Genomic DNA, 23537 nt, shown 5'->3' with positions numbered 1-23537 from the left:
GTGAATAATCATCAGCATACATATGGAATACTGATAAAGGCTTTGGAGAATATGGAGGCTTATCAAGTTAACAGAATTACGAGAATAAAGATGAGTTATTTACATATATTGAGCTACCCCTTCACATCCAGCTTTGTCTTTATTCCTGAAGCAACCTGTCCTCCAGCTCATTTTTTACCATTATAAAAGCCAAACCACGCAGCCACCTGCACACAAGCAGCAGAGGAGCTCATAAAGTATGTCCAAATTCAAGAAAAGTAATTTATCTTTTTACAGCACAGGTGAATCTGACATATCAAGTGTGTTTTTCTCCCTCAAGTTACGGGTGCTGAGCAGAGTCCCCTCAAATATCCTGCATCTCATAGAATCCTAGAACGGTTTGGGTTGGAAAGGACCTTAAAGACCATCTCGTTCCACCCCTTGCCATGGGCAGGGACACCTTCCATAGCCCATGTTGCTCCAAGCCCTGTCCAACCTGGCCTTGGACACTTCCAGGGATGGAACATCCACAACCTCTCTTGGTATCTGTAACAAACCCAGTCTTGTTCTCTCCACCTTTGAAGCCTCCAGTGCCTCACCTTTGCTTATCAGGTCAAACCCCAGAGCTGGTTTCCCCACACTGACCTCCCTGCCCCCTCACAAGGTGTAAATTTTAAACATTCTGGAAGGGAAAACCACAGAACTCCTCTGGAATGCCCTCCCAGATCCCTGCACAGGAGACTGACAAGCCAAGAGCCATGAGCAGATGGTTTAAGGTTCAGCAGAAAGCACTGTCATATGCTAATTTGCTATTAATTACAGAAGCTGTCAGGATTCCTGCAGCACTGTGCACTAAGGAAGGGTGCCAGAAAACACATCATTAAGGAAGATTTTTGACTAATAACATTTTTTGATAAAAATATAACAATTTTAGTGACCAAAAGAATAGGGTGGGGAACCTACAGCAGTTCTGTTTGCTATTCTACCCACAGAATCTGACATTCATTGTGCAAGGCAGCAGTAGCAGTGCTAAACCCAGTCCATCCTGGCTTAGGGCAGAATTCTGTAATGGTTTGGGTTGGAAGGGACCCACACACATGACTTTATTTGTCCTGCTGAAGTTTGCCTAAAGGGAAGGACAAAGTTAACCAAATCTCCATATTCCTAAAAGGTTCAGTGGGTGTGTAAACACGTGTTTTTCCATCAAAATTCTGTGACCCTCTGAAAGTAATGAAATACCAACATCCTTCCACATATCTATCAACTTTCCTCCCTCTCAAAGATAATTTCCAAATGGATTTTGTAAGGAGCAGGTTGTCAATAACAGCATCATTTAGATTCATATCCCTACCTGTGTCAGTTCCTAGAGATTTTCACTCAGGGGTGGCAGTCATTCATCCTTCCAAGTCTTACCAGTCAGAGCTGCTCAGAGCTCAGGCAGACAGGGAAAAGAGACATCAAGAAAGTACAGAAACAACTAGAAAACTTAAGGAATTTCCTTCCCTTCAACACACAAATCCTTTTAGCAACTAAGTAGTTGTCAGTGTGAATGACTAACAGCAAATATTTCATATATCATCTGGAAAGAGCCGAGCCCCTGAGATCTCATTATCAGAACCAAGTGGCCCAGCTGACATGAATTATTTACTGCAAACCAGTGCTTTTGATTATGCATATGCATTATGTGCTGAAGGTGCATCTGTGCCCCAGTTTTAAAACCACTACATGGAAACAAAGGCAGAAACTAAGCTCGAATGTAACACTCATTGCACAGAAAAAGATGCAGCTCTTGGCTGCTAAGTTTGCCCATCACATGTGATAGCACACAGATGCTTTCAACACAACCTGAAGGTAAATGGTAACAGCCTGGAGAATACAGGCATTTTTCTTCCTTGTCTTTTGACACACTGACAGAAAAGAAAACTCTTGGTCTTAATCACCTATACCCAAAGCACAAAGAAATCTATTTGAGTTACCTGAGTGACAGCACACGGGAGACACAGGGACAGCAGAACACAGTCCTGCCATGCCCATCTGCTTTGGGCCTGTTTCTGTCCCCTGCAGTGGGACTGCAACAGAAAACCCAACACCCACCTGGACAAACACACCAACTGCAGCATCCAAACTGCAGCAGGGGGGGTTCCCCCATCTCTTCTCCTTCTTCCCCCACAGAAAGCAGCTCTGAGTGATGAAACCACAGCTTCATCAAAACTGAGTGAAGCCTCTCTTGCTCCTTCTCTAACACCACACCGTATCAAAGATCCATTTCATACTCCAGTGTCAGTAACATCAAACTCAACAGGTGTCTTCACACCGATGCCCACAACAGCCAGGAAGGTGCCTGCCAAGTAGGCAGATGGTATTTTCCATTTTAGTATTAAATCCAGCCTTAAGTGTCTATAGAATTATTTTCAGGTAACAGGAGTATTTGTAACGCTGGTCTGAACACCAACCCAAGGACACAGAAGACAAGACATTCCTGATGGAAAATGGATAAGGATTATCACACCTGTATTGGGGTGCTCATTCCCATCCCTTCATAAGCTGATTTAAGGTACCACAAGGGAGTTGTCACACACCTGAGTCGACTGAAAGTTATGGAAATTTCTGAATTTACTGCAACAAATAAAATAAATGACAACCAGTCCCTAGACACAGGACAGTATCTCTTGCCTCAAAACCTAGGGTTTGGAGGCAACTACTCCTTTGCACAATTTTTCATCTCTTTACTCTCATATATACAGCATGAACCCTTTGCTCTTATACAGGGAATTCTTCTTCCTTGTGCTCCAAGTCCTTATCCCTTTTTTAATTAACAAGCACTGACCTGAAGGTAGGAATCACACATCTAACATACACAAAGAGCAGTTCTGCTCCCAAGGCCTATTTTAAAGCACAACTCCACCTCAGGAAGAATTTGGATACATTCAGTGCATATTTACATTTCTTCCCATTGTTCTTTACAGCAAACACAGAGTGGGGTTTTTTTTAGAGGGAGAAGGTAAAGGTTGTTTAACCCTGGTTAAGGAAGAACATCTGTTTACAGCACCTGTCTCTCACCAACCTGGAGATGTTTATAACCAGAACGGAGCAGTTACCAGGCCAACAAGGAACAGAAACGTGTCCTCCAGGGATCTGTAAGCATCCCACATTGGTAATTTTAACCACCAAACTACACATTTCTCAGGGGATCTCTGAAAAGCACTGGGATTTGATGTCCACCAGCCCTTCTGAAAAGCTACATACAGGCTGGAAATATCAGCCAAAGAGAAATAGGATATAGCCAGGGAATAACAGCTGGGGTGACCTCCTGTCTGCAGTGAGCACAACAGTGCTGGCATCTGGGAGCAAACCAGCACTGACCCCTGCCAGCTCACTTTCCAGGTTTATTGGAGCTAAGATCTATTGTCCCCTAAATCACTCAAATATGCATTCACATGCCAAGCAGTCACAAAGAACATTAGTTTGCAAACATAAGCAAAACAGCAGTTTTTAAAACTGTTGGTGCAAATGCAAAAGAAGCCAAGGTCCCTGCTCTGCCACCAAAAACTAGGAGTGCACTTGAAACCAATGCCATAACCCAAATCTTCCCCCTTTTTGCCTCCTGTCTTCCAAATCTTCCCATTCCCACCACTTACATCCTTGGGCACACCCCCAAACGCCAGGTTTCCTTTAAAACCAGTGTGCCAAAGACCCTTCCCTTGAGACTGTTCTATTACATCCTCTCCTGCAAACAGCCATGGTTTGTCTTCTCCAAGCTTTCCCCCCCCAAATTCGAGGAGAAGGGACCTGGCACATCCGGCTGACAATCCTCGCACACACCAGGGGCTGGAATGCCGGATTTGGAAGGTACATTGGCACAACTGTTCCCATGGCACGCACTGCCTGTCGCTCTCCAGGCAGGAGAAGAGAACTATTGAGCTCAGCTCCTGCATCTGTCCAGGGCTGGATCTTTGCAGCTCACTGCTGGCCTTGTGTGAATCAAAGAGCGTGGGTTTAAAATTCAAGGGGCTGTTACAACGAGCTTCTCAGCACTGTTCAGCAGCCATGAGAAATACAATTTGCTACCAGGCTCAGTCAGTCTCAGACCAATGGCCAACACACTCTGCATTGCTAATTTATCACTGCAAATTCACAAGTAAGTTTAATAGGTACTGTAAACACACAAGTCTTACAGATGAAATTGCTGTGCATAGAATGAATGTCTGAAGCTGGAACAAGCCCAAAATACAGAAGCTGAAGCTATTTTGGCCATATCCATTTCAGCTCTGGGTTTTGATGTAAAGAGGCAAGTCAGACAGGTATCTTTGCTTCAGCAACCCCAGACACCCACAGAACACGAGCATCACCAGCATCCTGACAACACACAAAGGACAAGAGAGCAGCATCCTCAAGTCACAATTACATCTTTTCCTGCTGGGTTAAAGTTACTCACACAAACTAATGACTCCAGATGCTATTTCCATATCAGCAAGCACTCCTTCCAGGGCATTGTTTTCCATATGGCTCTGCACAAACAAGCTTCTGGAAAGCTCACAGTTATTTTCATTGATGGGAAACAGGAGGATAGGAGAAATACAGACCCATAAACTGCTTATATTAAGTTCATTTATTCCACAGGCAGTGCATAATTGCCATGAAACAGTTCACCTTGAGTCCTAACTTTCCACAAGGCCTTATGACAGTCAGTTTACTGCAAGTTCTACTTTTGCACATAAGGAAAAAAGAGTTAGTGCCAACACCTCTGAAATCTGTGACAGTCCTAGGAAAAATGACACTTCCTTAGCCAGGCACTTTTCCTTTAAGAAAGGCCCTCTGAACTCAGACATATCTCACTAAGCAAAAACATGCTGGGAATGTTCAAACATACTGCACTGGTGCTGCCTGAAATCTCCCAGCTCTGGGTTTCTGTTTTGGTTTTGTTCAACCTTGGCCTGCAAGCTTTAAGTGTCAGCCACACCTTCCATAGCTCTTCTCATGGAGATGTTTAGAAGTTGGAGCACAGGGATCTGAGCTCTCTCTCCACAGCATTCACACAGCACAAAGTTTAAGCCCTGCAACAGGTACTTACTCAATACCATTATTTCTGACACCTGTAGGCAATTTTCTAATTAAAATGAGTGGCTGAGAGATTCAGAAGCTCAAGTTTCATCCCGTGCAGTAGCAAGACAAGGTGAGTGTGGAATTATCTCAGAGTTTCCAATCCAAAACCAGCAGTGCAGCACATGGAAGAGCTGTTATGCATCAGGTTGCCTTATGGCCCTTTGAAAGCCTTCCCAAAACTATGCAACTTAAAATTCTTCAGTTACAGAACTGATTGCAAGTGTGTTCTTGGATATAAAGCAGCCATGGGAATGGCAACATGCAAACTTAATTTATAGGGGCATTCTCAAAACCAACTTTAAAAACAGTGTAATACTCTGTAGACAAAGGGCAGCACTATGCTCCTGCAACTACTATCATTTGCTAGATTAATAATGTCCAACTATCAAAAGGGGGTTATAATTTGTAGGTTCTGAGGTTAACAGGAGGATTTGACACTGCAAAGAAGTCTCTGAGTCTTGTCCCACAAGATCAACCCTCACAAATCTCAGACACGCACACCAAGAGCCTGGATTCAGCCAAACCAGCTTCCTTCCTTTATCTAATTTTAAAAACCAGGATGAAATGTTATAAACCAAAAGGCAAACTAGAAAACTGCTGTGAGAGAATCAATTCTCATCATGACTCATACTGTTAGAAGAGCCCTAAAACACTCTTCTAGAAAGAATACTAATTACTTGCATAAACCATGAAGAGAATGGAGAAAGAACAGAAAAATCCCTCTGATGCAGGAATACTTGCACAGTAGCTTTCTGAGTTCAGGTCCTGTTAGAAACAGGCTTTCTTAATCTCTTCTATGAATCCCACAAAATGCAAAAGCAAACTCCAAGTTGTTCCTTCTGCTGCGGATCACTTGGCTTTTATCCCCCCTTCAAAGGACTGGAGAATCTGGAGTTTGACTTGTGTATCTCATTACCTCCATCTACTGGCAAGAGCTGCTGCTTGTATGTGAAAACCCTCCATACCTATTTCATGTTCATAAGCATTTTTTTAAAGAAGTTAATTTCAGAAATACTGGTATTTAAGTAAGTGAGAGAGGAGAACACAAACAATTCAACTCAAAACAGCTGAAGGTACTGACCACCCTACAGACCTCACACCACTATTTCCTGATGTCCACAATTTATTCCTCCCTATCAGTGTATGAAATTTATCTTTGGATTGAAACTTAACAGCAGGAGTCTGCCAGAGGTACCTTCTCCTACTTGCTTTTAGTGTAAGAGTCAGCTTAAGAGATCAGTGTGATTTCATATGAGGCTCCTCAGCCTTTAGTGGCAACACATTGGACATAAAATCATGGAATCACAGAATGGTTTGGGTTGGAAGGGACCTGAAAGCCCATTTCATTCCACCACCTGCCATGGGCAGGGACACCTCCCACTAGCCCAGGTTGCTCCGAGCCCCATCCAACCTGGCCTTGGACACTTCCAGGGATGGGGCAGCCACAGCTTCTCTTACCACTTAAGCCTCTGTTCATTTTTCAACAGGAAAGCACGATTAGCCTTCAAAGTTCTTACCTGCTAATGCACATATAGTTTATGTTACTGACCTTACTCAGGACTTAGGCCTTTTAATTCTGGATGCTGCATTTCCCAAAGTGAGGAACAAAGCCCACTAAATGAAACGCAGCCTGCCAAGCTGCTGGTGCTGCTACTGCCGAGTAGGGATACCCAGGCAGTGAAGCTCCGTGTCAGCTCTGCCAATCACAGCTGGGAGTTCTCTGCCTGGGAATTGAAATCATAGGCAGTTTTACAGCTATAACATAAAAACTATGACATAAAAATTAGCTATTGCAATATATATATATATTTTTAATAATCTGCAAGCAAGCATCACCTTATTTATCTTGCTTAATTCAAAGCCCAGGTTTGGCTGTGAACAGCAGTTCAGGCGCCTTCCTTACTATACTGGATGTTTCCACTCAATCCTAGATGTGTATTAGGNACAGACTGTGAGGCAAAGCTTTACATTTTCATCAACAACCAGCACTGGCTGGGGACACACTTAATGCCAAGTGCTGCCTCTGGAGAATCATGGAATCACAGATTGGTTTGGGTTGGAAGGACCTTAAAGCCCATCTCATTCCATGCCCTGCCATGGGCAGGGACACCTACCACTAGCCCAGCTTGCTCCAAGCCCTGTCCAACCTGGCCTTGGACACTTCCAGGGATGGGGCAGAACAGTAATAGAAGCAATAACAGCTTCCATTTAAAAAAATTCCTGGACTAGCACCAACATCCCAGCTCTCAGGAGCACACTCTCAGCCTCTATTCCTGCACACAGCCACAACTCCTCCTGCAAAACAGTCCCTTAAAGGAAGTTAACAACAAAATAAACAACCCACTACAAGTCAGACAAAATATATGTTTAATACTAAATAAAACTGGTAGTCTCCTAAATCTTGCTTTCCCCACATTAATTCTTACTAGGTGTCATCTTTATATGTGCCTGGAAACTTCCCTTATATTCAGGTCTTCTTTTTAAAGTATTACATTATTTTAAGACATCAAAACTATATTCTAATGCAAAATAAAATCCATGCTTCCTTTTTTCCCCCAGCTTTGTTTATGTAATTTACTGTAGTCCTCCCCATACCCAGCTCTCAGAATTGTCAGTAACCAGAAGGGGGCAACATTTTAAATCGTATGCAAAACACCACCAATTTTACCAAATGCCATGCCGAGCTACTTGACATGTTTACTCTCACCAACTCAGAATCACCACGTTGTCTCAAAGCTCCTCACTTGTAATATTACAAGGCAAATTTCTTCTTTCAACTTACAGCTCCAAGGATTTCCATGAGTGATTTGATGAGAACACTTCTTGTAAGCAGTGAATCAAGTATTTCTCTGTGGTGTGGTGCTATGAAGGTTCAGTCTGAACACAACTGAACAACACTACTGTTAACTTCCAGTATTTCATGCACTGAATTTAGAAATCACACCTTTTCTGAAGCATTTTCAGATTATTTACCATACTGAGTTCCTAAATTAGACTCAGTTTGCACAGCTGTCCCAGAATAAGCTTATTTTTTCATGCAACATACTTAACTTGCACATTAAAGGCAAAATGAAATGCAGAACCTTTGCATCTCATGATAAATAACATGGGTTTAGCTGTTCTTCGAAATTCAGCAAGGGAAACATGCTCTGATCCAGCGAAGACAGTTCACTGTTCACCACAAAATTCTCTGAGACACTGCTGGTGCAGTGATGCCTCAGGACTGAACAACATCCAGAACAACACTGTGGAGAAGCATGGCAAACAGCTCCTATGGCTTTTAAATTCTATTTTTTAATCTGGGGAGAGGAGGGAAATGTTACCATCATGGAAATCCGCTTTCAAGAGAAAATTTAAATGTTTTCAATGAAAGCAAACCTGGGATTCCCCAGAGAGGTCTGAGTTTCCTTATGTGGATGCCAACAGGCTGCATTTAAACAAAAAAAAAAAAAAAAGAAGAAGAAATATTTCCAGCTTGGATTGTTCTGGGTGTGAGGATGTGAGGAGTATCAGAATTTTCCAAAATTTAAGCCCAGTTTCTGTGAGAACTAAGTACTTGCTGTGTAAGTCAGGCTGATGTCTCTAAAACTCCCCACCATTTCACAGATGCATTTTAGTTTTAAAACCCAGTAAAATATTTTCAAGGTATGACATATAGAAAAAAAATAAATTTTACTTCGCAGTTAAGATTCACTCAAAGAAAAAATTAAAAATTTCAGAAGAGGAACATAATAAAAAAAAAAAAAGGGGGAGAAAAAAGTAAAGTCATAGAAGCAGTGGAAAGGCCGCACCGATTTACCAATACTGGTTGAAATATTCAGTCCCAGGCTGATTTATCCCCACTAATCTCAGAGGAAACTGAGCACAAACTGCACTTTCATACCAACTCATGAATACCAAGAGTTGGGGACATGATGTGTCACATTTTTTCCAGTATGTCCAGATAAGCTGCCCTTTAGTGCTGACTAATTATGCAGCTATTTTAGGGAATCAAAGCTCATGAACCAAGATCAAACAGCTCTGTTTTGGATGTGTATGATCCCTCTCAGATGTTTTCCCAGAACTGCATCTCCTGTGCAGAAGCTGCTTTAAGCAAAACATTCACGCAGCCTGAAAATTTAGAAGGTGGGTGTTTATTAATTAAATAAGCTTTCAGTTTATCTTATTCTAAAATAAACTGAAGATGTAATTATTTCTATAATCATATATTAATTGACTGCTGAATTATGGCTTGATTTTTAGCTAAATTAGCACCTCGTGTAGATACATGGAATATCTGCTTCACTTCAAACACAACTCAACAGCCTCCATTTCTTCATTTACCAAAGTACCAACATGGCCATCATCTTCTGACTAAAGTACACATTTTTTTCCCCAAAAAAACCACATTCTTAACATGTTGGGAGTTCACAATCAGGACTCAGATGGATTTTTCTTCCCTTTTACACATGGCACATACCTTATTGATACTCTCTTTCCCTGCTGTATATTATACCCACTACTTTAACTAGGGAAAACCAACTACATTTAGAAGAGAATATTGTATTTCCCATCGAGCTGTGTTCCCAGTTAGATGGCACACAAATAAGACCTTCAAGGCCTAGAACCAACAAAAGGTTTGTGGGATTCCAACGCTCTGGATACCCACTAGCAAGCAACATTATTCCATGTCATCTTCCTGGAAGATGATTTCAGCCTCACCTGCCAGTTACTTTTGGAGTTTCACGGCACTGACGCCACAGCAAACTCCCACCTCAACATCCTTCTGCTTCCAAAAGTCACCAGAATTATTGGAGTTTGAAGTCCTCCTGTACCGACCAAACCTGCCTTTATTGGTACACCAGCTGTGAATGTTCATTAACTTGCCATATCCCTGTTTACAGAAGGTCATACCTGAGGGTACTGCAAAGGTAAAACCCCACATGATCAACTGAAAATGAACACAGAATAAGGCCAAGTGTTCACTTCCTTAGCACATTATTAGCTCAGGTCCTGAGAGCAGCAGGGGTAAATGCTGTTTGGGCAAAATCCTCAAACTAACATCATTATCCCTCAGGTAAGGAGGTGATTCAAAACAGGAATCAACATTTCACCTTTCGACATCCTGAACAACATCTACATCTTCTCCTCTGCACAGGTAGAACCAACTAATCAAGAATGACCTGCCCACTGCACAGCCTTTATCTCGCTGCTCTGTTCTGCCAATGGACACTGCTCACAGAAATACTGCCCAGGTGAAGGAAATCCATTAATCCATCATTCACTTGCCTGTCTCCTTGTAAGAGCATTATGAATATTGCTAATCACAGTAGAAACAATCCTGCTCCATCCCTAAGTGTGCAGTTTCCTCTATATTCACACAAGCAATGAGAATTATATTTTCTTTCAAACATGAAGCATGCTTATTAAAAACACTTTGATAAAACTGGAAGGTGGTTTCCCTCACTGAAGAGCTCCTCCTCTTTCTTTAGCTTAATGCACAGTTCTCAGCACATGAGCACTTCCAATTAATCCCCAAAGTCCCTGCAAAAACGAAATGCTCCCTTTACTGACAAGAAGCTGGTGAGCATCAGGCAAATCCTACAGCCCCATATCTCATACTTTTATAAAAGCTGACACTGGATCACATTGGCTGTGTTTCCAAACACAGGAAGTGCTATCAGCTATTTACCAAGAGCCCAATTTTTTTCTTGTGTTATTAATGATACACAACTAACATGTTTTGACTGGTAACAAGCTCAGCTGAGTTAACATTGTGCAGAAGTTAATTAGTGCTTAATGCCAATAGCAGAAAATGGAGCAGTCTGGGGGTAGGATTTATTTAATAATTGTTGCTGCTGTTGTGTTGGGGTTTTATAAAAGGTTTCCATGTTTCTGTCTTCACAAAGAGACTACTTGAAGTAAATGGTGAATTTTGTGTATTATCAGCTCTCTCAGCAGACAGCAAGCACTGCTCATTATCACCACCCTTGCATTTATTTCCACCCATTGCTCCTGGGATAACAACAATATGCCTGAGGCTTACAACACATCTGAACTCCCAAAAAATGCAATTTCTTAATGTGGATACTCCATAAAGGAAAAAATCTGAAGTTAAGATGCTCAAGAGCAGAGACATCAGGTTTTTTTGTTATACAGATGGAGTTTATTCATCATTAATGAAAAACTTTCTATCACATCTGATCTTCATTATTATCCACTAATTTAAGCAAACATTCAGGCATTACAGAGTTTTAACTATTGCCACTATATTTTCAGACATTTTCCATACAGAAGATTTCTAAATAGAAGCTCAAACCGATGTCAGTTTGTCAAACTGTCTCTGGACGTAGCACTTCATGCTCTGGTCTAGCTGACAGGGTGGTGTTTGGTCCAAACACTGGACATGATGATCTTGGAGGTCTTTTCCAACCTTACTGACTCCATGATAAGGAACAGTGAAACCCCAGCACTCAGTTCTGCCAGCAGAGTGTTTGGATTTGCTGTTTCCTACCTACCTAATGGCAAAATATAAGGATATTAATTGAACTCAGAGTCGTTCAGACCATATGAGTAACACCAGGGACTTGAACTCTTCATTGCAAATACTGAGACTCTGCTCTCAACAGTTCTTTAACCTGCTAAATTTCAGTAACCCCCTCTCCTCTAAAAAAATATGTTTACCAGATTCTGATATACTCCATGTGATCGTTTTGGCTCTGTCAGGGGAAGAAGCTGCTGCCATTATAGCTGCACCATGAATCCATACACTTAGCTTCCAAGGATTTCTTACACAATTGGGGTGTTCAGCCTGGAGAAGACAAGGCTCCAGGGTGACCTCAGAGCCCCTTCCAGTGCCTAAAGGGGCTCCAAGAGAGCTGGAGAGGGACTGGGGACAAGGGCCTGGAGGGATAGGACAAGGGGAATGGGATGGGATACTGGGAAGGAATTCTTCCCCATGAGGGTGGTGAGGCCCTGGTACAGGTTGCCCAGAGAAGCTGTGGCTGCCCCATCCCTGGAAGTGTCCAAGGCCAGGTTGGAGCAACCTGGGATAGTGGCAGGGGGTGGGACTGGATGGGCTGTAAGGTCCCTTCCAACCCAACCCATCCTGCAGTTCTGCAGTGGCTCTGTGAACACCTTCACCACAACAACTCCGGGAACGTTCAGCTGACGTTCCCAAACCTCAGCCTGAGGAGAAACAACCTATTTTCATGACTCTCCATAATTGACTATGGACAACTGGTTAAGCACTGGAAAACTGACATCAACAGCTACACAGTTAAGACTAACAAGATTTTGGGTAGTTTAAAATAGTGAAATACAGCTCCATATACTGAGCTAGGAAATATCACAGTCATGTGAAATGCCAAAAATTCACATTCCCAACAACTAAAACTTTATTGCATCTTGTGACAACAGTTTACACAAGAGACCCATAAACAGGGGACCAAAAACAAGTAAGCGGCTTTGAGAAGTGAGGATTTTACTGTGGAAACTTAATATTCACTCAGGGGAAAAAGAAATTCCATGGACAAACAGCTTTTTTTCAACATTTCAGCAGGCAATGTATATTCTCCTCTTTCCAAAGCTTATCACAGTGTCTTCAGGGGGCTCCTATAGTTCTTTGCCACCACTCGAATCTGACCTTTTTCTAAGTAGTTTTGTCAGTGTGAGGAGGACAAACCAACTGTTAATAAAGACCCCTTTGCCAGAGGACAAGGAAAGCCAAGGGAACTGGGCAGCTTACAGGACCCAGGGACTGAGACAAGGTCAGGTTTCCAGGATCTTCTCAAACTGAAAGCAGCCTGTTTTGAAGCCTGTTACAGATTCAGCACTCATTTTGCTGCATCTGCTTGCACTGAAATTCTTCCTGTATATACAAGTCATGCTGAGCTGCTCCTCGGATGTTTGCTAAAGGGTTACAATATTTCCTTTGGCAACAGGAATCCCAAGGGCATCAAGCACTGAATCTCTGCCTTACCAATGTGTTTATTCCAGACATAAGCAGAACAAGCATCCTGGGCAACAATGATTCAGTTCCAGAGCCCCAAAAATTATCTGTTGATGCAGAGCTCACAGACATGAGAAGAAAACACTAAGTAAATCTGCAGCAGATCTAATCTTTCAGTATCTACATTGTAATAGGAAGATAAGGAATCCACCCGACTTCTTTCACTGATGCTCTCACCGAATCAGCCTCACAGAAATAGAGCAGGTCATGAATTTTCTGTAAGGAACTGTACAGCCCATCAAATATTAAAAAGCACTGCAGATGTCTGCAGTCCTTTCTAAAAGCTTTTTTCAGATGAGCAAAGAGGACACATTAATTAATTAAATTAACTGTTTCCAAACACTCCACTTCTACAGATCATTACCTTCCTTCAGGGTTTTCATTCCAGAGCTTCTCTATAACTATAACAGTGTTTGCTTATCCAGGCTTTCAGAAGACTTCACAGAACCCTACTGCTTTGTGCACAACCTAAAGCAATACTCACTGAAGCTTTTCAGAAAGCCTGAGTCCAGTCTGCACGTCAGCCACATCCCCAGGTTATCAATTACACAAGCAAAACCTTATACACAAAAAAAATTACATGCACTGAATCAAGAGCTTCTTAAAAATTATCAGGAATGCACATGAATCACTCCAGCTTATTGAATTACTGCATCTACCTCACAACATACTTAATGGGGTTTCTTAAATTAAATCTCTTTCCGCCAAACACTTCTCCCTTTCAAATGGCATGAGCTGAATACCTACAGAGAGGACTGAATTTTCTTCAGATACAGCTGCAAGGTACCTGTCTGAATAATTCTGACAAGATTGACTTGTTTGTGTTGCAAGCAATCCCTCATTAGTGCCTTACTTAAAAATCAGTCATAAGATGCCTGTTCCTAAATAGGTAAAGCACTCGAAGACATTATTCCAGAACAGAAACTGCACTGAAAGCTGGAAAACATCATCATACCTATTTCTGAAATGCCATCTCCTTCCAGTTCCTTTGCAGCAAATAACATCCTTTCCAAAAAAGCAAAGTGCAGAAATCACTTATATGTATCAATGCTGGTCCAAACACATCGTCAGGACTCGGGTCAGAGAGGAGCAGAACTCTTGGAGGTGACTCCTTCAGCCATCCTGAGACACGCAGCTCCTTTTACATCATCCCAGGCAGTCATTTCTTCCTCTTACATAACAGGCACAACTCCCAGTTGCCAGAGTTTCCACACAGTGCGCAGGAAGAGGCTGCAGCTGCCCCGTGCCCACGCCGGGCTCTCCCATGAGCTGACCTAAGAGGCAGCAGATCAACACTTTGGGATCACAACTCCTCAGGGCTTCTGAAAATAGAACACCAGCTGCTCTTGGAGTCCATGTGCTCCATACCCAGCACCACTGACCACAGCCCACGTGTGAGACCTCCTATTTCCTTAATGCCACGGCCAGACAGATTTACACCGCGCTCCGTCTCTGCCCAAGGGCTGCGGGGATCAATGGAGCTCTCAGCCCAATAACCAGGGGAAAGAATCCCACACAAACCTCTGAGCCAAACACTGCATGGCAGCTGTGGCTCCATCAGACACTGAGGAGGCTGTTTCAGGCTTGGAGAAGCAGCCAAGCACGTTGAGAAGTGGAGACCCCACTCAATTTTCCCAGCACCGCTGCGAAAGACCATTCTCAGTGCACAGACCTCACACCGCCTTCACAACTGGCACTGACACTTGTATCCAACAACATGAATTTGTCATGAATGGAGTCTGCTTTCAATTAATCAGATTAGCACCCCAGCTGTGAATACATATTCTCCAAAACCTTATTCTTGGACTGTGACCTCCTGTTATCTCACGCTGTCATAGAAATTTAATCTGTCAAACAATCCAGTACAAAGTCCACGTAATTATATCCGCTTAAGTACAAATCCACACTTGGCAACAGGCCCTCAACAGATACTTCTTGTTCATATGTCGGTCAAGTTTCATTCAAGTAATTACAGCCTCCTCCTTACTGGAACAGCCACTGATATTTGCAAAGTCTCACATTTCCAAAGCTCTAACAGGCAAGCCAAGCCTGGGTCTTCCAGTTTTCTGAACAGCAAATGGAAGCAGCTACGTAAAGTCGAGATCACTGAGGCTCACTGTGCATCAGCCACACTGTATTGATGTTAACAAGGATGCTTCATTAACATTCAGCACTAATTCGTTTGGCTGCAAAATGCAGATCAAGCCAAGTCTCTTCATGAGGAAGGTCAAAGTACAGGTGGTAAAAGTAGAGAAAATGCAATTCATGAAGAGAACTTGATCACTCCTTCCATCTTTCTGGGCTCAACCTATGCATGCCTGAGATGTTCTGAAATGGAACACAGGGGACCAGAAACAGGACTAACTGCAAAGCATTAGAGGCACAACATAACCTAAAGCAAAAGCCATATTCTATTATTTCTTACAAAAATCTCTTACCTAGGTGCTTTCTTCTATTCCCTTCTCCCTCTAATTCTCAGCATGATGCTCATGCGGATTTGAGCTCAGTTTGAAAATGCATGCATCCTACTTTATGAACTAATTCTGTAGTATACAGTAAGAATGTAAAATTGGACCTCAGTTACTTACAACTGCACAAGGCTATAAGTTATCTACCTGTTGCAATCAGAAAATTAATACAGAGATCCCACAGAGTTTAGCCTTCTGTTTACTCACTCCTCAGTTTACAAATGCCCCACAGATTCCTTTCGACATAACCAACATTATCCAGTACCACTCCACAACTGATTGCAGTCTCTATCTACACTCTTTTTAAAAAATATACCAGCCAAGAAATACTCTTATTGCCTGCCATTTCTGAAGCTTTAAGTACAGAACACCTATATTTGTTAAATAAATCAGATGACACTGAATATGCCAACTTTTGAAGAAGATGAGCTCGACATAGTTCTACAGCCTTTTCCTTCTCATTCAGTTTCTCCTTATTCAAGTGTTAATAGTTCAAGTTTGGCTTTTTTGTTTCTGCAGTATAAGAGTCATGGCAATATATTTATTGACTCAGAGCTACCACATATTTCCAGATGAAACTGTGCTGCAAATGCTGTTTTCACCCACTTGAGGATTTTCAACTTACTCTACAATTATCACCATTTGGTTAACTTCGAACCCTTTAGCAAGGGTTTAGCAACACCATGAGTATGTAGCTTAATGTATTTTAAGCAGTCATGACCAACTATGGAAGAGTTTACAATTGTTTGAGGTCTAGGTCTAAACACTCGACACATTTTTTTCAGTTATATCTGTTAAGTAAACCATTTGTACTTTTGCAAGCATGAGACAGCGATTTCTCCCAGCATTAGTTACTAATTATCAGTTAAGGAAGTTAATTCCTACATGCTGGAATTATTTTATAGCTGATAGTTCAAACATTACGCTCTCAGCCAGCCCAATGGAATTAAGTCTTCATCATTACTTAAAAGGCTTTCCCGTTATTATAATCTGATAAATGTAATTCATCTATTACTCAGCATTGCATATTAACTGCTTTGGCTGCTTGCTGAGTGTTGGTGATGCAGCAGGCAGTTAGTTTAAGCAACAGGAAAACACCTGCAGGGCTAATCCTTGAGCAACAGCTTCAGCTCTTCCCCATTCCTCCACCTCACAGCAAAGCTTTCTGTTCCATTTTCAGTACACAAATTATGACAGACAATTTATCACAGAATCCCAGAATGGTTTGGACTGGAAGGGACCTAAAAGCTTCCCCCGACCCTGCCATGGGCAGGGACACCTTCCAGTAGCCCAGGTTGCTCCAAGCCTCATCCAACCAGTCCTTGGACACTTCCAGGGATCCAGGGGCAGCCACAGCTTCTCTGGGCAACCTGTGCCAGGGCCTCCGAGGAAAGAATTCTGGATGAACTATTTCAAATTTTAAATTATCTTGCTTTTTCACATCAGCTATGCCCCCACTACTCAAACAACACACAGTTCAAGTGAACAGGCAGCTGCACTGGGCCATTATAGCCCCAAAGATCAGTCAGAATGAAACCACGGGCTTGTCTGGAGATCTACTTTCCAAGTGCTTTTGTAGCCAACATCTCCAACCCTCATTCCCACAGAGGCCTTGGATATGAGGCAAACCACAAAACGCACAGCCATGAACTGGGCAGCTTCTCCTCAAAATACTGCAGGTTTTCACAGTGACCTAAATCAACCACACTGGCAAAAGTTAGCAACCTCCAGAGCCCCTGTCCCTGTGGGTCTTAGGCTACTGCTCAATACAATCCACTTTGTGTCTTTATCTTTTTACTACCTAAGCTCCAATCTGACCTTCTAAAAGCTTAGCAGGTGTAGCAGATACACACATAGATATCTCCTTGTGTGTTATTCCACACACAACACAAGTTGCCCAGAGAAGCTGTGACTGCCCCATCCCTGGAAGTGTCCAAGGCCGGGTTGGAGGGGGCTTGGAGCAACCTGGGCTGGTGGGAGGTGTCCCTGCCCATGGCAGGGGGTGGGATGGGATGAACTTTAAGGTCCCTTCCAAGCCCTTCACATTCTATGATTCCATGGAATTTTATTATTTTTCTTTATATCTTACACCCCCTTGCTTTACATCTATACATGCTATAGATTCTTTCCTCACCATCCTGGCTTATGCTTCATGTCAACATTTCAACACAGTCCTCATCCATCAGCCATTGTTATGCTAAAACCTGGGTGTTAGCAGAGCTCTATTTTTGAAGTTGCCTGCCAGAGCACATCTCAGTCAAAGCAGCCTGTCAAAGAAATTCACCCCCAGCATGAACAAAGATATATTCAAAAAGGAGTTTATGTCATTTTGGTTTTTTAATATGAGAACAAACTAGTGAGACTGATCTAGTTTATTGTGAAATATAATAAATGCTGCTATTTCCAAAACCTACCAAAATTCAAAATTCAGGAATTTGCCAGAGAAAGGATTTGGAAATTCATGAAGTTATTGTATTTGATTAATTGGTCCATAATCCATTTGGCACAGCCAATTATAGCTTCCACAGCCCACGTCTCATAGTGCTTCCCCCATCCTAATGTGGGGAATTCCCTGTAACAGAGTTCATATCTGGAGAAGATATTGGATCAACTCCATGATGTCTCTAGTTAGGAATGACAAATTCACTAACAAAAAAAGGCAGGAGAGGTACAAAAAGACAAGCAAAGGCTGAATTCAACTGGGTTGTTCAATTTAAGGTAAATTGAAGTTGAACTGAAGGCTCCCCTCACTGGAACCTACTCTCAGGAGCAACAGTTCCCAGTAGTTTAAGATGTTTTTTGCATTTCCTCCCCACCCACACACCAAACGTTAATCATCCCCTGTTCCATTAGCATAGAGCTGCAGTGCTCTAAGAACATCTGTCTTCAATAATTAATCTCTCACACTAAATAAACTCCTGAGTCAGTGGCTGCAGATGCACCCCACTTTCCCCCTCCCATACAAACCCTAATGACTTTCCCAAGTGTGTTTATTAGCTTGGACAGCCGCCCACCTCCACTTGAGTCCAGTGCTCATCATCTGCCCTTCCATGCAAATAAACACTAATAAAAGCCCAAAACATCCTCGAGATCTTTTGGAGAACCTCAGTCCATCTCCATCAGCAGCCATTAGTGCTAAGGAGGTAGGGAACTCATTAGAAGGTTCCTCCAAACAGGAAAAAGCAATCATTAAGGTACTGGCACTCAGTTACTCCTTTTTTAATACTAAACATAAGCTGAAAACACAAATTCAGATATGAGTACCAGCCCCGTGGCTCATTTCTTATATTGTATTAATCAGTGTTTAAAGGACGCATCTGATGTTCTTCCATAGTAATTCCCACTGCTCTTAGGCCAAGGTTTAATAAATATTAGCCTGATTCTGTCATTCCTGAAAAGCACACAAACAAATAAACCCCTCCCAGTCCAGTCAGTTACAGTAGTACAGGACTTTCCTGGTATTCCTGGTGACTTATTATATTTCACTTTGATTGCTCAAAGTCATCTCATTCCCAGAAATCTAATTAAGTCATTCTCATAACAACTGCTCAGAGAACGCAGTAAGATCCAGTTTCTTTGAAATATTTATTATTGCAGTTATCATCTTGCAACAGTTACAGCCAAGTAGGCATCTGACCAAGTCCTAAGAAGTACCACTGTTTTGCTTAAACCCTTCTCAAAGCGACTCAGTCACAATCGATCTCAGACATGACTCAAGAGTGAAGGAATTCTGCAGATCCACAAAACCTGAGGAAACAAAGATGAGCTCGGAGTAGCAGCAGCAGCCCAGGGAGATCGATGGCTGCCCTGATCAGCACACACACCTCGGCTCAGAGCCCCCTCTGCCTTCTCAACAGGCTTCTGGAGGTGTCCAACTCGGCTCCAGCCCTGAACCACACACGGTGCCTTCTGCAGTGTCAGAGCTCAGCCAGAACATGAACGGCTCTTCCTGCGCCCTGACTACCTGGCTAAGCTCACAGGCCAACCAAACCCAACCAGGCCTCCAGCCCAAATGAAATAGTTCCACGAGAAAACACTTCCTTTGCTGTTGACAAACAAGCATCAGCCCAGCACAATAGCTTGCTATGTATTTCTAGGAAATAATGTGGTATTTGGCAGATTTGTTTGTAAAGATAATCACTGCAAGTGATTACAGGATCAAGCACTTGATCAGACTTAGGCATTCAGTACACACTGCCTGTCTATTTACAAACACCTGGTGATAATCTTCTGTTGTCCTGGACAGAGAAGAACAAAAACCAGTTCTGAACAGCAAGTGTTTCTTTCTATGTAACTTGAGGAAAAGGTTTACCTTAAACGCTGAGACAAATAAGGACTGTTATCAGAGGCAGTGGCCCCCAGCTGCAGCCCTGGCTCTGAGGAGCAGCACCCTGCCCTTCCCACCCTGTCCTCACACAGCCTGGGCTGCCACCCACATCCCACTTAAACCAGGAGAAACAGTGACACTTCAGCTCCTGCCATGAGGAGAACACTGTGATTTCCCAGGCTTCATGAAAGCAGCCCAGCTACCCCCGTTTCTCGTCCCCACACAGGCAGCAAGTTCCTTTTTCAAGCAGGTACTTTTCTGTCACACAAGATAAAGATTATGAGCATTATCCCCACTTTGCAGAAAACCTTCGAAAACAGCTCCAAGTTTTTGCTTTGTTTTTTTGTTTAATAAAGGCTTTAATGCTCAGCCTGGAGAGAGGTGAGGGGTTCCAGGCATTGCCCCCACACGAACAGCCACAGAGAGACCCCTTAAGGCAAATGAAGACAGAACAATTATAGGGATGAGCCAACCTTAATCCTAGAATGGTTTGGGTTGGAAGGGACCTTAAAGCTCATCCAGTTTCACCCCTCTGCCATGGGCAGGGACACCTTCCACTAGCCCAGGTTGCTCCGAGCCCCGTCCAACCTGGCCTTGGACACTCCCAGGGATGGGGCGGCCACAGCTTCTCTGGGCAACCTGTGCCAGGGCCTCACCCCATCACAGGCAAGAATTCCTTCCTAATATCCAATCTAAACCTACTCTCTTTCAGTATAAAGTCCCAGAAGGCTTCCCCTTATCAAGGTCACACCGATACACGTGCCAGAGACGATGGTCACCTGGTGTTGTAGCCCTGAGCTGCTCTTGACCTTGCCATCAAGATCAAGCCTTGAGTGCACAGCTGCTTATCCCCTGCAGGACAGCAGAGCAGGGGTTCATTCTGGTATCATCTCCAGCTCACAGAATTAAGAGATCTAAGAGACATGCAAACACGCTCCAAATCCACTGTGCTGGCCTTTCACCAAACTTGTCTTGTTGTCACCCTTTCAAATTATTCAGTGACATTATCAGTGGCTCTGTTCTTGACATCAATCCTTTCCTGTTCACTATCAGTCTTGAAATAGAAGTCTCCACTAAAAACAAAATAAAAAAATAAATACTCCCCTGCAAAGCTGTGAAGTTCTGCAACTGTAGTAATGCAGGCAACAGTTGTTTTAGCCACATTACACACTAACAGTGCCATCACCCAAGCAGGAATCATTCAAAATTCTTTTCAGACATAAACCAGTAGCAACCTGCTATGTAATTCTTCCCTGTGGTTCAAGACAAATGAAAGTCTAAATTCTTTCGGGCAAACAGCGAGTTATTGTGACCTGAAATAAGCTTTCAGTAAGGTGGTTCAACTTCCAGGACATACTCACTTGTTAGACTAATTCCCACTACATTTTCATCTGGATGCCAGCACAGAGTTCACTTCTGACGTGCTGATCCCTTGTCCCACGGGATTAGGAGCTGCATTTAATACACATTCAGGCACAGCTACACTGCTGGAAGTTTGCACAGCCTGGGCAGTTACTGAAACTGAACCCAAGGGCAAGTCAGTCAAGAATTCCTGAGCCTTGACCATGGTGGAATTCAACACAGAACTTCTGCATAATACCACGGTTTTTACATATCTTCCAGAGAGTGAAAAGTCCCTTTATTTTCAGTGTTAGTAAGTATGCAGCTACTACTGGCATTTCAAGAACACATGATCTAAAATTAGCAGGAGCTGCTAGCAGCATGCATTTAAAAAAGGCCAACACTCCCCAGCAGCAAGTCAGAATGTGTTCTCATTAAACCTCACCTAAGTCTTCCGGATGATGGTTAAATTTAATAGGGAAGAGCATTTTTTACTGAACTGCTGAGGAGTGATACTGATGTCTAACAAAGCTCATCAGTCAAGATACACACAGACTGATGAAGTTACTGCTTTAGTGAGGCTTCCCCAGCACTGTCAAAGCAGCACACGTGGTGTTCCACTCACACCTCCAAGACAATTTTCCATTTCCAGAAGGTACTAGGCAAAAAGTACCAATATAAGCCAGAAAATCTAAATGAACAACTTGAAATCTGCTTTTAAAACTGGTACAGCCACAGTGGCTCTCAAAAAAACCCCAACAAAACAAAACAACAAACAGCTACCTGGAAGAAAGTCAATAATGTCGTATCCACAGATCCATCTCAGATGTCCCTCACACTCCAAAGGGGACAAACTCTGCAAGAGAAAACTTCCTCCTGTTTGCATACTCTGAATATCCAACAGCACCACATTAGAGATGAGATTACCTTGTGTTTGGCAACACAGAGAACTCTGGTCAAAATTTACAAGTCTTTCACCATTGCAAGAGTTTAGAATTTAGAATTTTAGAGTATCAACATGAAAACCACCCGTTTTACGAGGGCTACAGCCAGACAGCCAGATGGAAAGAGACTTCACAGAAATGCAGCACAGTATTTGGAGCAGGCATATTATAGTTAGTTATACCATTTATCTCCACTGAGCGCTTTTACGGTTAAAAAAAAAAAATCTTAGTGATTTGAACCCTGAATATTTAGCAAATAAGGTAAAAATCAAACTTCTAAGCACCCCTACCTTTACAGCAAAGAAAACCCATGGATTTACCCTGCCATCCTATGGACTGGACATTCTGTTCACGTTCTGTTCACAAGCACTTAATGCTTCAAGCTGTGACACAAATTTAACTTGTACTGAAAACCGGAAAATATAAATCCTGTGTTATTCACTGACATACAAGATCACATTTCTTAAAAGCTTAAGAGTATGTTTGGAGCAGGGTTACTGCTCTAATTGGAATATATCTGCAGCCATCAGTTATCAGACTACCCAAACACTTGGGCATCAGGGCAGCCAGGGAAAAGGAAGCATTAGGACAACACGAGAAGGCTGATCTCTGCTGCCCCATTAGCTTATTTTTTCATTCAATGAAATTTCTTGATAAATGTCTCCATGGAAAGTTTATGTTGGCAGAACTCTCCTCTCCATAGCACGGTGTGGTTTTCCACACTCACTGATGGAAAGCAGCAGATACAGAGCAGTTGGATTTTGTAGTGCAGACAGACAAGGGGAGGAGGGATTGAGTGCCGGGAGACCCAGTCAAATGTACTTGGGACTCAAGCACTCCTGAACTCTGGGATAAAGAACTGTTTCTCCAGAAAATGCCAACTGTCCAATGCAAAACTTAATTGAATGCTTTGCCCAGAAATTGCTCCTGTAAGTGCTGCAATTATCTCAACATAAAGAGAGATTGCCACAGTCACCTGTTAATTGTAAAATTACTTACATTATATCATACAAAGTAGCCAACACCAAACAGCATAAAACAATTTGACTTCAGCAAAGTCTGTCTGATTTCACTCAAGCCTAGGACACAGTTCATATTTACCAAGCTATACAAATTCTTCATTGTCCACTATAGTGGAGGTCAAGTTGCAACAAACCGTCCCTTTCACTCACAAGTCTCCAACAGACAACTTCACCATCCTCCAAAAAAGAAACAACTCTGGATGGTCAATCACAAGATCAGAATGAAGATCAGATTTCCTTTCCTTAATATCACAGAATGGTTTTGGTTGGAGGGAATCTTAAAACATCATCCAGTGCCACCCCCTGCCATGGGCAAGGACACCTTCCACTAGCCCAGGTTGCTCCAACCTGGCCTTGGACACT

At 42.7% G+C, this 23537-nt stretch overlaps 1 protein-coding gene across 9 annotated transcripts in view; it reads right to left on the bottom strand.

Annotated features, from left to right (window-relative positions):
• The window catches only part of AGAP1 (ArfGAP with GTPase domain, ankyrin repeat and PH domain 1), a 292625-nt gene extending 278381 nt beyond the window's left edge, over positions 1-14244 (bottom strand). For 5 of the 9 annotated variants that reach the window (XM_017829556.1, XM_017829558.1, XM_017829562.1 and 2 more), the window contains exon 1: positions 14028-14243. In XM_017829556.1, coding sequence (XP_017685045.1) covers positions 14028-14076 — 49 coding nt within the window. In that variant the 5' untranslated portion in view covers positions 14077-14243. Of the gene's footprint in view, positions 1-14027 lie in introns of all 9 variants that reach the window. The other 4 variants (XM_017829559.1, XM_017829560.1, XM_017829564.1 and 1 more) reach the window with 2 other exon arrangements.
• Between the last annotated feature and the right edge of the window lie 9293 nt (positions 14245-23537).

This window comes from Lepidothrix coronata, unplaced genomic scaffold (assembly GCF_001604755.1).
Source record: "Lepidothrix coronata isolate B3197 unplaced genomic scaffold, Lepidothrix_coronata-1.0 Scaffold165, whole genome shotgun sequence".
In the NCBI taxonomy this organism is placed as follows: domain Eukaryota; kingdom Metazoa; phylum Chordata; class Aves; order Passeriformes; family Pipridae; genus Lepidothrix; species Lepidothrix coronata.
This window is presented reverse-complemented; position numbering and strand designations above follow the sequence as displayed.